This window comes from Furipterus horrens, unplaced genomic scaffold, assembly GCF_987537825.1.
Source record: "Furipterus horrens unplaced genomic scaffold, mFurHor1.1.pri manual_scaffold_4, whole genome shotgun sequence".
NCBI lineage: Eukaryota > Metazoa > Chordata > Mammalia > Chiroptera > Furipteridae > Furipterus > Furipterus horrens.
Window position 1 is genome coordinate 181297929 of NW_028327174.1, and position 14240 is coordinate 181312168.

A 14240-nucleotide genomic window follows, 5' to 3' on the forward strand; every position below is an offset into this window, starting at 1 on the left:
AATTGTTCATTCACTTAAGGTGTTGTTTGTTGCTCCAACTCCAGTGATAGGACCTATCCCTACATTTAAACAGCGAATATTTAAAAACCATGATTGCACAGTTGTTCTAAAGATGAAGGAAGAAAACTGAATTAATTTAATTCATTCTATGTGACAATTTTTTTAAAATTGAAGTTTAATACCTAAAACAGTAAAACTGCATGGTGTAATTGTTTAGTAAGTGTATATTTTAGTTCAAACTGTGGAGGAGGAAAAATAACTTTCCCTCTACCCTTCTAGGTTCTTAGTGGAGACACCATAAAATACAAAGACAGATTAACAGGAGAAAAACAAACAAGTTTAATAAGATGTATACCTCCTGTATACATGGGAGAGACCCAGGAAAAGTGAGTACTGTCTGAAATGGCACAAGCCACCTTAAATTCCATGAGCCACTAAAGACAAAAGAAAGATATTGGGGGTTGGGGAGTCACTTTTGGGAGGCTACCAAGTAAACACACTAAACAAGGGTATGGTTTTTATGCAGATTTGTCAGTACCTCCTTCATTGATAAGTTTCTAGAAATTTGGCCATCCTCTCCTCCCAGTGAGAGAAACACCCTGGAGATTTCCCTTACACACAGCTCCTACATAAGGGTTGTAACAGAGCTTCACACCCAAAGTCCCCACAGCCCCTGGTTTTGGGGGTGGGGGAAGGAAATAATACACCTTTGCATATCTTTGGCAGGCTAGTAGCTATGGGGGGAGGTGGATGATACATTTTAAGATACTTTGCATATCAATGAGAAGGAGATAGCAGAGCCTTTCCTGAAGGGGAGAGCCATAGGAAAGGAGCCAGACATAAGGTAGGGGGCCATGCTGTTTGAAAGGATGAAGAAGGACCCTGCCCAACATGAGAAGCAGGATGCAAGGAACATGTTAGAGGAGCATGATGGGGGAGCGCGTTGTAGCATCCATGTGAGAAGAAGTAGCCATGCAGTTTATAGCTGAATTGGGCCATTTAGCCTGAGCTAGTAAGAAAGCAGGCAGGCTGCTGCTTTGATCATGCCTTCTCCAGTTGACTCTGAAGCCACCACAGACTCTGCCTTATAGACCTGGACTATCAGGACTCTTGGATCTCTGGACATACGGAGAGGACACTTTCTTAGGACTTGTGTCTTTTCTGGACTTTACCATGATCCAGTGTAACATGGCACATGCTTTCCTGGATTATTTTATAGAGATTGAGAACAACATACCCCAGATCCTGAAGGAGAGAGCTGACAGTTAAAATATGGGTACTATTGGGCTTGGTTTTGGCTTATAGCCTTTTGGGGAGCAAGGGAAGTGCTGGGTCTCTTGGGAAAACAGGGTTCTGAGTAGGAGTGCTCACAGCCTCCCCAAGATTGGACTATTGTAACTAAAGATCTCTTTTTCTCAACACTAATTGTTGGGTCATACACCAAGGCACCCCATGAATGAATCCCCCTTTGCTCAGTAACAGGGTAACTTCTACTTTGTTTTCAGAGCTTGTCCTGTGCCTGCTGTTTCTTTAAAAATAATTAGATTAAAATAATTAATATGCCAAGAAAGCATATTTTAGGGTAATAAATTCTGCTGCCCTTCAATACAAAATGTACATTTAGTTCTTAAAAATTAAATTTATTCTTTTAAATTATTATTTTGAAACTAAACAATTAAGCAAGAAAATGATTATTACCGAAAATAATTTTATCACCTAGAGGAGTTTAAAAATAATCTGTTCCAGGTGTCAAACATGACAGGTACACCATTTGTAACCTTGCAAAGTGCTATCCTTCATTTAATAATCACGATGCAATGTCACAGATGAGGACACAGGTGCTCAGAGGCTGACGTAACTTGCACAAGGTCCCACAGCTAGTACTTTGCTGAGCTGGTTATCAGACCCACACTCATCTGTTGCCAGAGTCCAATACTACATCCATTGTGTCAGGATGTTTGAAATGCTAACAAGAAAGGCTGAGTAAGAAACAAAGGTTGTGCTTCAGGCTGCTTTTGAAAAAGGAGCCTAGCTCCAGGGAAGCTCATTACTTTTGCCATGAACCTTGACTCCTACCGTTGTAAATTATCTCTACCAACACTCTCCCAGGGGCCTTCTGAAAGAGTGTATGCACCTTCCCAGAGGAAACCATTTATTTTCCTTTCCCAGGAGAAAAAAGCTCATTAAGCTTCTAAATAAGACTTTTTTCCCTATTACCTGGTTGCTTGAATAGATGTTTAATTTTTTTCTAAGCAACATTAAAATAATATAGAAGACCTATTTTCAGAGTTTAGAAGCGGCTGCAATGATAAACCAAATGGGTTTTCTCAATAGGTTGATACCTGAAGGCATTGGTGTTCACTCCATATTAATGTACCTTGACATTTACTTCCTAGAGATTCCAACATTTACAGTGTTTTTAAATGCAAAACTGCTCTGAAGCCACAACTTTTAACTTAACTGTGACATTATGCTTTCCTTTTACCTGAAGTCATGAGCTGTGCTTAGCAACACATGAAGAAAACTGCTGATGTCAGTAAAAGGACTGGTAACAGAATCAGAACTTTAATGCTCAAGTGTTGGGATCAGGTTACTGAAGTCTTTCCTCTGGCCAAATTTCAACAAGAACTTTGAGTGAAAGGTCTCACTATGGAAGTACTTATATCCTAAGAAAGCACTTGTGTAAAAGGAAAAGGGGAAGGAAAAAGAAACAATACAGAATTCAGACTTAAACATTTGTTAAGGGGGTGTTACCTATCATGAAGTGTCTCATATTTTCATCTTCAGAATGATCTGAATGAGTTTTATTCATTCCTACTTTTTAGATGGTAAATTTGTTCTTACAGAGGCTACTAAGGGCCTTGCCCAAGGTCTCACAACTAGTCAGTGGCAAAATCGAGATGCAAACCCATCTGTTTCAAGTCCAAGGATGTTCCTGGTATGCTGTATCTGCCTCCCACACCGTGGCCACTTCCATCCCCAAAATGGCATGATGAAGTTATGAAAAGAAAAAAGCAATGGTTAGGAGCATAGCCTCTAGAGTCAGACAGACAGCTTGGATCTAGATGCCAATCTTGCCACTTAATATCTATGTGATAATGGGCAAATTATTACCTTGTAAAGTAGTGATAGCAACACCATATATATTTAAATATATATATATATATATATATATATATATACATATATATATATATATATATATTCCATTTCTTCTACGGTTCTTATCCCTGGTTCTTATCCCTTACTGTTCTAGCACTAGCTAATGAAATACGACTGAAAGAATGTGTGTCATTTCTGGGCTGAAGCAGTGTGAAATCCTTGGGTAATTATCCATTTTTCTTCTTCTCTCTGAGAAGTTGAAAGACCTCAAGTTACACAGGATGCAGCTAAAATATCTTGAATAACTATATGGAGCTGATACTACCATCCCACCTCTCCCTAGCCAGGTCAACTACTGTGTGATACATACTGTGAAGGAGAAATAAACTTTTGTGCTATTAAACCACTTAGGGTTGAGGATTAATTTGTTGTAGCAGCAATTTTGTTACATCTCATTTCCCTAATCTCTAAAATAGTGCTAAATTTTTTTGCTTAATAGAATTATTGTGAGGATAAAGTGAGACTTTTTATAGGCTACACCTGAATATATTGTCAAATGAGCAAAAGGCAGGAGGAAAGAGTTGGCTGTATGGCAATCTTGGTGAATCATTGTCTGCTTTTTTCCAAAAATAAAGGAAAATGGAGCACCTGATCTTCAAAAGTTTCTTGCCACCAACTGCCATGTTCTGTTACTTCTCACCTCTAAATTTCTCTTTGGCCCTTAACCTTGGTTATTCAATTGTTTGACCTGAACTTACTAGTGACTATTTCTGTGTCAAACACTGTTAGGAGCTGATTTCAAAGGCAAGTTGTCAGAAGGGGCAATCTGGATTTTCTCTAAATCCAAACTGAAAATTGGGTATACATTTTCTGGGAATGAATAGATAATGGTCTAGAGAACCTTGGCATAGCCTCTTTCCTACTTATGATGAAGCCATAAATGAACTCTACAGGAGGGGGTTTAGGGAGGCTGGTGATAGCCATGGAAATGGCCTGTAGGGAGGGAAACAGCATGTCATTTTTACTTTAGAACTCTTTTTAAATGTCTTTCTACATCCCTGCAACTAGCTGAGGGGAAGGAAAGGAGCAAAGCTGTCAGACCAGCAGCATCTTAATTATGGAGATTAGAAATATTTTATGCAATTGACACAGCCTCTACTAAATTACATAGTATTGGGGAAGATGACTTTGTCTAGTGCCAATGAGAAAGGAGCTCTGAGAAAAAGAGCAAGTGTATTTTGACAGTTTGTCCAATAAAATAACAATAGTTGTGGCGGAGGGGAAGGGTACTTTAAAAACCAGGCTAATGCTACAATTTTTATAGCCTGAAACAAATCTCTTCACAGGACATGAGGGTAGCTGGGAATGACTGTAGCTAAGCTTCAAATGCTAGTCCAGCCAGAACTCACAGCCTCCCCTCCCCACTTCCATTCATTTTGTTCTGCATCACCACACTAGGAAAAGACTGAGTGAGCTGAGGGTCAAGTCAGGCTTGATTCCCAGGTAATCTATGTCCTTTGCTCAGTTGGAGAAATATCAGTAGTAACTCCAAAGTGGTACCTTGGTATTCTCAAAAAGTTCAATTACCTCCCATGGCCTAGTAATTTCCTACCGGGCATAGGAGCATCTGTTCCTGTAAGAATTGAGGCCCACACAGAGCATCCCGAAGACTGGATGCTTTGGGCATGATATGGAAGACTCCTGGAAATCATACTTAGGCATCATTTTCTGAATCGAGCAACAGAGTTGATGAGTGGGGGCAACAGCTTTATTTAATCTCTCCTTCCTCTAGGCCTCCCTGTAAAGTTATCATCATAGTGGTTTTTTTTTTTTAAAGTGAAAAGTTCCCTTTATTACCTCTTTTCTCCAAATCCTCTGCTCTTTCTTGTGTGTAGGAGGTGCAAACCTTAAGGCCTACGGATGCCTGGGTGGGGTGGGGGCATGCAGGTGGGAGAAGATGGCTGCTGTCAGAAGAGACTTCAGAGAGGGCTGAGTACTGTGGCAAACTGGAGAGCTCATGACAAGATCTCCCATCCCACACGATCTTCCTAACATGTGACATTGACCTTTCTTCCATTGGGGGTAGGTGGCATCTGTGGTCCCTTCCCTTGAATCTGAGGGGGGGCTGTGGCTAGAGCAAAAGCCATGCTACTGCTTTCTGAGGCTCGGTTATAAAAGGTAATGCAGAGGCAGCCTGGACCTTTTGGAACCCAGCCACCAAGCTGCCAGGAAGCCCAGGTCACAACAGCAAGGCTCTGTGTAAGTATTCTGGCTGACAGCCAACAGCCAGCATCCATCACCAGGCATGGGAGTGAGGAAACTTGGAGATGACTCCAGCTCCAGCCACAGACTACAACCACATGAGAGCCCCCAAGTAAGGACTGCCAGCCTACCCGAGCCTACTCAGTCCCCAGAACTGTGAGAGAGGATAACGTATAATTGTTGTTTTAGATCACCAAGTTTTAGTTTGATTTGTGATGCAACAATAGATAACTGGAACACTCAACAGGTCTTATTCATATCTAAGACAACACCTTTGCTTAAGCCATTTTACACCTCAAACTGCCTCCCCCATCTTCACTTATCAAAAACCTACTTGTTATTCAAGGACAGCTCAGTGCTGCTTCCTTCATGATGCCTTTCCTAATCATCACATTTAATGGTGACCTGCTCTTTCTCTGTACTCCGGACACCTTGCATAATTTCACTATGATTAATAAGTCATTTGGGAGGACTCCCTTCCCCGTACAGTCATTTTATAAAAGTATTTTAATACAGTTTAAAAAACAGTACATGCTTTTGTCAAAACTACAAACAATACAGAAGTCTATTAATTCAGAAGGTGTCTCCAGTCTATCTTGCTCTACCTCACCCCAATTTAACCCCATCTCCTCTCCAAAGGAAACTGCTCTAACAGAGTGGTATATATTCCTTAAAAATCTTTTCTGCACACACACACACACAAACACATGCTTCACATAAACAGGATTCCATCACAATACTGTTTTGTAAAGTTCCTTTTTTAGTCAAAGGTGTATTGTAGTTATCTTTCTATGTCAGTTAATACCAACTGACCTCAAACTTTTTAATAGTATATAGTATTCCCTATCACTTAACCAACACTTTATAGAAATTTAGGTTTTCCCCAATTTTTCCTTATTGAAAACAAAACTGTATTGCTGTTTGATACATAACTAAAAGAATTGCAGGGGTTAATAAAATGCACCTTTTGTTATAAATTCTTAAATTCCTTTTCAGAAAGAGGTAATGTTATCCCCATCAATAGTATATGAGAATACTGTGACTTTCTCTGACATTGAATATTATCAATATTTAAAATCTTTGTCAACTAGTTAGATGGGGGATGAAAATTCCTTGTTTTTTAATTTACAGTTTTAAAAAATCTTTAAAATTTTTTATTTATTTATTTTAGAGAGAAGGGAGGGAGGAAGAGAGAGAGAGAAACACCAATGTGTGGTTGCTTCTCATGGGCTCCCAACTGGGTACCTGGCCTGCAACCCAGGCGTGTGCCCTGACTGGGAATCAAACCAGGGACCCTTTGATTCACAGGCTGGCATTCAAGCCACTGAGCCGCACCAGCCAGGGCTAACTTACAGTTTTGTTATTAGTGAAGTTAAACAGCATTTCATATTTTATGAATCCCTGTATTTCTTCCACTGTAGATTTTTGTCTGCTATGTTCTTTGCCCATTTTTCTATGGAGTTCTTAGTTTTAGTTGCTTTTTTTTTTAATAGGAGTTTTTTTAATATTGTGGATAATAAATGTCTTAGTGCTCAGTTTGCTATAATGTAAGGCCATAGACTGATTGGCTTATAAACAACATCAATGTACTTGTCACAGTTTTAGAAGTTGCAAGTCCAAGATCAGGGTGCCAGCATGTCGCGTACTAGGATCTCTCTGGGACCTCAGTTCTATGTGGCACTAATCCCATTCACGAGGTCTACATTCTCATGACCCAAGCACCTCCGAAAGAACCATCTCCTAACACCATCATCTTTGGGGGTCAGAGTTTCAATATATGAATTTTGGAGACACAAACATTGAGACCATAGCAGCAAACCTTTTCTAGATTGCTTTGCAAATATTATTTATCTGTTTGTTGGTTTTATTTATTTATGGTGCCTTTTGCATCTAGGAGTTTTAAAAGTTTTATGTAGTTAATCCTATCTGTCTAGCTGAGGCATTAGGGTATAATGTTTCCCCAAGAAAAGCCTTCTATATTTTCAATATTATATAAATAAATATGTTATTCCAGATAATTTATAGAAAAAGCCAAACATTTAAAAAGCAATCTTTAAACATTTTAGATAACCATTTCTTCGAGACAACCTTAGTTATTAATAATTCTAAATTCCTAGGAATTTATTGATAAAATTCACTTACTTCTTGAAGAAATATTTACGACACATTTCTGAATACCAAACTCTTTTCTAGGCTTTTGATACACAGTGGGACTTGTCTAGTGGAGGTAAGAATATAAGGGTTAACAGGCAAAAAAAATCATGCAGCATTTTTATAAACAAAATGAATCAATTTTTGTGGGCCTCCCCTGAGCTTATACAGTTTGCTGGCTTATTCCTCTCATTACATGTAATTTTTGCTCTAATTCTTGATTTAAATATCTTTCCACCTCACTAAAATGTAAACCACTTAAGAACAACGAAGGTATCTAGCTGGGTATCTGGCTCCTTATATTGGTTCAATAACAATATTGTTAAATAAACAGATATCCCTCCATTATAAATTGCCTCTTTCCTTCACAAATGAATATTTGTAATCCCGCCTCCCTTTTCCTCCTTCCTTACCCCACCACCCCAAAATAACAACCAACACTATTTTCACGTTGGAAACAGCTCAAATCCCCGAAGACTGATGTTTGCATACGCGATACTTGATCAAACACAGTTAAAAAAATATTGAATAGCTACAGATAAAAAACGTCATTCAGAAAAGTAATAGGGACATGCTATATCCCTATAAACACTAATTTACAGAAAGCATTTTTAGAGAACTTAAAGTCTTCTGGTCTCCTAACAAAAATCCAAGTGAAACCATAAAAGAAAGGTAGAGTTATTAATTAACACTGGAGAAACATCAATTTACAAGTGTGGGCAGAAATAAAGTTGCAGAGCTATGGATTTAGGCTTCTCACCAGAGTCTTACTGGGAACAATATTGTCTCGTTCTGTTACACACCTGAGTTCAGGAAAGCTCTTTTCAGGGGTTTCTAACTGCAGGGCTTAACTGGGTGGCTGAGATACATTTCCATGTCCTGGAATAGGGAGACCTGCTCTTGCCTCTCTGGAAATGAATGAACAGTAACAGCCCTTGGTTACAATTAGTTTTCGTTTTTGGAGCATTTCCCTGGGGTGATATGTGAATGCTTCAAGAGGAAGTTGCGAGGCCGATCTGGAAGCTGGGGCTCTGCTGAGGTAAATGTGTTCTTGTGGGATGTGGTTATGAGCACAGTATGTGCTGAAATGTAAATAACACAGCAGAAGCACCAAATACCCTCCCTACTCTAATCCCCTTTTAAATTGAAGGACTATTCTGAGCAGTTATAGACACGCATATATAGATGCATTTATATTTATGTTACGCGAAAACCTGAAATCATGTGAACAATGAGTCAGGCTTTATCACTATCATCAGAAAGACCATTAGGGCAATGTTTCCCTGGTGAGTGACCAGCACGCAGCCCTCCATCAGAAGCTGGAAATCCTGGAATCCACATCGCCAATTATGCAATACTAGACCACTGGGAAGCATTTCTGGTTTGCTCAGCTGGTGATCCGCTTTTACCCTGCAGCACCAAGATTGATAGACCTTATAATTTTATCCTGGTTAGTGCAGATGCTGTTCTTACATAAGTTTTTAATTAAAAAGAACAAAAACTTTTTCTCAAAAGACAAACAAACCTAAGCCCTTCCCAAGTGGCTTGACTTGATGACAGACACCTCTTGGTGATGCAATCACTGGTTAGAAAAAAAAAAAATTCTTTCGAGACCTCCGAATTTGCAGTAGTTTAATTTCACCGAATGCTGTGTGTGCTTGTTTACGAGAACGAATGAAAAGGAACAGTAATTTGGCCCCCTCTAAATCACTCCTTTTATGAGGCTTCTTTGGAGATGAGGGGGTTGGGAAAGAGACTTGCTCTTAGAAGGTACAGACTATAAATTTAGGAATGTTAGTTTCTCTCACGCTAATGATGAGGTATAATTTTAAAACATCATATTCACATGCATATATGGTGCACACATACATAATTAGTATATTTACAAAGCACCATTACAGAACCTTTGAACTTGGTAGCTCCATTAACCCTTAAAGGGAAAGCTTGAGTTCAGATGACTTAAGCACAATGGACTGTGTTGCCTTTCAGTTGTATTCACCCAACATCCATGTCTTGGAAAGAGACCTCCAAAAAAGTTAAATACATTTTTTTCTGAAGAACTGCCACAACCTGTTCCATATTTATCTATTCTGCAGTTTTAATTACAAAATAAGCACTAGCTACTACAAGGAATAACTACAACAGCCAAAAAGATTTTTATAATCTGAGAGAAATGCTCCCATATTGACTCTGCTAAGAGAAACAACTCCCCTTTCCTTGATTATAAAGAAGGAAGACAGATGGCTTCTTGTTTAAGACTATAATTTTACTTTCAGCCTCCTCCCTCAGTTAAAAACAAGATGTACTTTGAGGCTTTGAGGGAAAATTTCAAGGTAATGTTTTTTATTCCTGGCTACACTGAATAATTCAACAAACATTTGAGATTGCTGAGGGAGATACAAAGGAGCAAGTTTTCCCTGGTTCTCAGGGAGTTTGCAATCTAATTGTGCAGAATTGAGACTAGAGCCATTAAAGTTTTATTTTTTCCCTTCTATTTAATGACCTAATGTTACTGGTAACACACTTAGGATTCACCACCCCAGTAATATGATGCACTTTCCGATCAAATTGAAAGAGGGGATAGGGAGAACGCAGAGGAAGATTTAATGCCTCAAGCAGGACTTGTTGAGTGCTTACTGATGTTATTTAATCTTGACAACCTTTCAAGGTCATCCCTATTATTCATGTTTCATGGAGGAGGAGTAGGAGGTTCAGTGATTCATCCAGTCACACACCTAGCAAATGATACTGGAACACACCAACTAGGAATTCTTCTACGGCCTTTTCTTTGGCTGTCCCCAGGTTCCCATCTTTATTTACTTAGATTCCCTTTCCAAAGCACATGTAAGTCAACTTATTTCTGTGCTATTTTTTCCCTCTTAGACTTTGGGTAATCCTTAAAACTTTTATTTGGTCACGTCTTCTAGAGTCTCATTCCTTTGCATTTTTGCAAATAAACTTTTTTTTTTTTCTTTTTTAACGTCTTCTGGGTTTGAGACATTCTTTGACTGGAGGAAACGTAAAAGGCTAATAACAGTGCTTGGTGCAGGTGGTTCTCTTAATATCAATCACGATCTTTAGTTTTAGTTCCGCCACCTAATAACTGTTCTCTTCTCACACTATTTCCCAAGGTCTCCTTTGGGGTTGCAAATTTCTTGAGGGTATTGACCACGCCTACTATAGCTTCTTGCCACCCTACAGGAACAACAGGCATTTGTAAGAGCAGAAACTTGTCTCTTGTTCCCCTCTTCATTCTCAGTGTCTACAAGTTACTGGCACTTAGTATGTCCTCAGTAAATTTCAAAAATATGCATGAATACTCAATTATTGTGGACTATCGTCTGTTTAAGAAAGCTTAGTTCAGATCCAATACAGCTCTGAGCTGAGAGACGTGAAGAACTTTTTTCTTTATAACCATTTTGACCTTGGGTGCACTTCATTGGGCTTTTGGTGCCCTTCAAGGCTCAGTTTTCACAACAGCAAAATGGGGCCAGTAGCAACAGATGCTTGTTTCCCTTGGTCTTCTATCACGTTTCCCTTCCTCAGAGAAGGTTTATTGTGTACGCTCTCCTCTGGATGCAAAAGCTGCCGTCGGAGCAGTAAGAAGCCATTGGGGACTTAGGGTTGCTCGCATCGAGGGAGCAGCGGGCAACTCCGCGTGCTTCGGCCGTGTCTCCCGGGTCCGGAAACAACCCGGTCCCATTTACGCTGAGAGCCTGCCCAGCCCTCGGGCGCTTCAGCCCCGCAGACCCCTCTCGCCCCAGCTGCCTCGGTGCCACAGCTAAATGGGATCGGCACCGCGCAGGCTCCGACGCGCGCCAAAGGGCCCGGCCTCGTTTTGGCCGCCGAAGCTCCGCCGCCCGCGCGGCGCTGCACTGGGGGCGGGGAGTCTGATGGGAGACGCGCGAGGCGCTGAGGAGGCGGCGGCCCGGGAGAGGGAGCGGGAGAGGGACTGGGCGCGGGAGGCGGGAGGCGGGGGACAGGGGGAGGTGCCGCCGCCGCCCGCCCCTTTCCGCCGGGGAGCAGCTGCAGCAGTAGGAGCGGAGCCGGAGCCGCGCAGCCGCCGCCGCTGCTGCCGCCGTGGGATGTGGTCGGCGTCCGCCCCGAGCCGCGCCGCCTCCTGAGTACCCGCTGCCGTCCAAGCCGCTGCCGCCACCGCCGAGCCGTGCGGGGCCAGGCCGCGCCCTCCCCGGGCGCCCGCCGGCTCGCATGCCGAGGGGCTCCGGGGCGTAGCTGCGCGCCCGGCGCCGCCTCCGGGCTCCCTCGGCCCCGCCATGGGCTGCTGCAGCTCCGCCTCCTCCGCCGCGCAGGTGAGGGGCTCCCGCCTCCCGGCCGCCCGCCTGGATGCCTCCCCCGCGCCGTGGCGCCCGCCGCCCGCCGCCCGCAGCCCGCAGCCTCTCGCTGCCCGCGTCCTTCCCTTCAGCCCACCTGCACTCCAGAGCCACTGCCTCTCCCGCGCGCCTGTCCCGCAGATGCCCCCGCGCCGGCGCCCAGGGCGCCCGCAGCCCTTTCTCTCCCCTTCCCCACCGGGCCTCCACCTCCCAGTCACACCTGAGCGGCGCGCCCCGCCCGCCTGCAGGTAGAGGCTCCACCGGCGCCTCCTCTCTGCCCCAGGTGGCAGCCCCCTTCCCTCGTCTTCCGGGCCTTGCTTGTCTCTCCCCAGCGCGGTGGAGTCTCCTAGCTCCCTGCCCGCCGACTGTTTTTTGTGCTCCCGGGAGGAGTACCCCCAGCAGGGGCTCTTCACCCCTCTTCCACCTCATTCCGTTTCTGCTCCATTAGATGTTCCTTTTCTCTTGCTCGCCGCCCCCCCGAACGGGTTCAGGTATTGAAGCGGGTCCCGGAGCCCTTCCACGGCCCACTTCCCAGATCCCACTCGCCTGCCTCCCACCCCATCCCCCCTTTGTGCCGTGACCCCGGGCCCCGCGGCCTCTTTACACACCGAGGCCCCTGCGGGAGCGCGGGGTCTGGGCAGGGAAGGAGATTGGGCACCTGGTGGGTGACGGGAGCGTTACGGAAACTCCCTCTTTGTTGCCAGTGTAACAGGAGGAAGAGGTGCCGAATTTAGTTTTCTGTGGGCACTGGCTGAATCTTGTCGCCGAGGGCTGAGATGCAGAGATTTCTCCCAGCTTCTACCCTGCCCCCATCCAAATTTCGCTAACCTCCCTCTCTGGCGGATCCGAGCCCTTAACCTGGATGGAAATGTTTAGACAACTGTATAAGGATCAAATGTAATAGGACTTGACTGCTAGCCACTAATAACTGCGAGGACCTGTTTGTAAATTACCCAATTTAGTGGATTAGTGAGTGTATTTACAAATACGATAAAAAGCAATCAGGAATACTGCATCAAACTGTCTGGTGGGGGTGCATGAAAAATAGGCTCTGACAACGCCAGGGATGTAATCTTACAGTTTCATTAGCGCAGAATTTAACTGTGGTCTTTGATTTGTTTGTTTTGGGGTGGAGGGGGAGGCAAGGGCTCTTATTTTTTTAGAAATAGAGACTGGTCGATTCTTAGTGAAGAAATATTCTAGTTTGGAAAAAAAAATTCCTCCAGAGATCTAGCATCTGTGATAATGCCAGAGTGTTTTGCTGCTGCTAAATGACTATATATAAGTCAGTTTTAAATAACCTGCATACTTGTACTGAAAATATGAGGTCTGTTAGAAAATAACTAGAATTGCAGATGAATGGAGGACATTTATGTTTTATCAAGTACCCATCCTATTTGTCCAGTTCTTTCTTTATTTTATTTTATTTTTTTAAGTGTTTCCTTACCCATCGGTTTTTTTTTTTTTTTTCTTTCCCATACTAGCATCATAGACTGACTGGTTTAGTTCACCTGTTTTGTTAAAATAGCAAAGAAAAACTGTATGTAGTGGGTAGACCAGGTTTTTCATATTAACAAATAAAGGTATAAAACTACACAATACCTTTCAACTGGTTGGGGATTTTTGGGTGGAGGGGGGATCAAGTTGGGTGTCATTCATTTAATATTTACTTAAATGTTATTGTCACCAAAAATGTATCTTTTATCCTTCCTTTCTTTTAGGAACTGGGTAACTTTACATCCTCTTTTGATGGGCAAATACCTTTAAGACTGGAAAGTATTGCTAATTTATGGATAGCTTGTTCAGTGCCTAAACAATGACATTTGGGAGGGATGGAAGCCGCACCATAGCTGCTCTAATAACAGGTAGTGAGTGAGTCCTGGCAGTTGTCTAGCTCCCTGTCATACTTCTCAGAATGCTGTCACATACATTCTGTTTGCTTTTTCCTCCTTTTGGAGACCTGTTTCCTTAATGCCATGTTCTACAGACAAGATTCATGTCATGCACCCCAGGGGGTGCTTTTTTTTTCCCCTCTGTGAATTCCTATAACTAACCAGCCCCTGACACATGCCTTTAAGTTCAGCTTTAGGGACTTGTTTTGCTCAGTGGAGCATTGAGGAGCAGGTTTTGTGCCAAAGAAATCATCTTTTTTTTTTTTTTCTTCCCCCTTTTTTGAGACTTTGGCATCATTCTTCATTTGTGAAATGTTAACAGTCTGCTGACATTTTAATGCTCCTTTGAGGAGCCACCAGCTTTAGGATAATACTGTATCTAAACAAAATAGGGATACAAGATGAAATCTGCTCAGTCCACAGCCTCCACACCACTGGGATCCTCTCTTAGAAGCCTCCATTATATTTTCTGGCAGACTGTGTTTCTCTCATTCCTTCTGCT

At 42.6% G+C, this 14240-nt stretch overlaps 1 protein-coding gene and 1 pseudogene across 1 annotated transcript in view; one reads left to right on the plus strand and one right to left on the minus strand.

Annotated features, from left to right (window-relative positions):
* Positions 1 to 10007: 10007 nt before the first annotated feature.
* On the minus strand, positions 10008 to 11726 carry LOC150013499 (uncharacterized; annotated as a pseudogene).
* Positions 11550 to 14240, plus strand: part of SLC44A1 (solute carrier family 44 member 1) — a 128177-nt gene continuing 125486 nt past the window's right edge. The window contains exon 1 of the mRNA XM_090274521.1: positions 11550 to 11825. Within this exon, the coding sequence (XP_090130647.1) occupies positions 11790 to 11825 (36 nt within the window). The 5' untranslated portion in view covers positions 11550 to 11789. The remainder of the gene's footprint in view (positions 11826 to 14240) is intronic.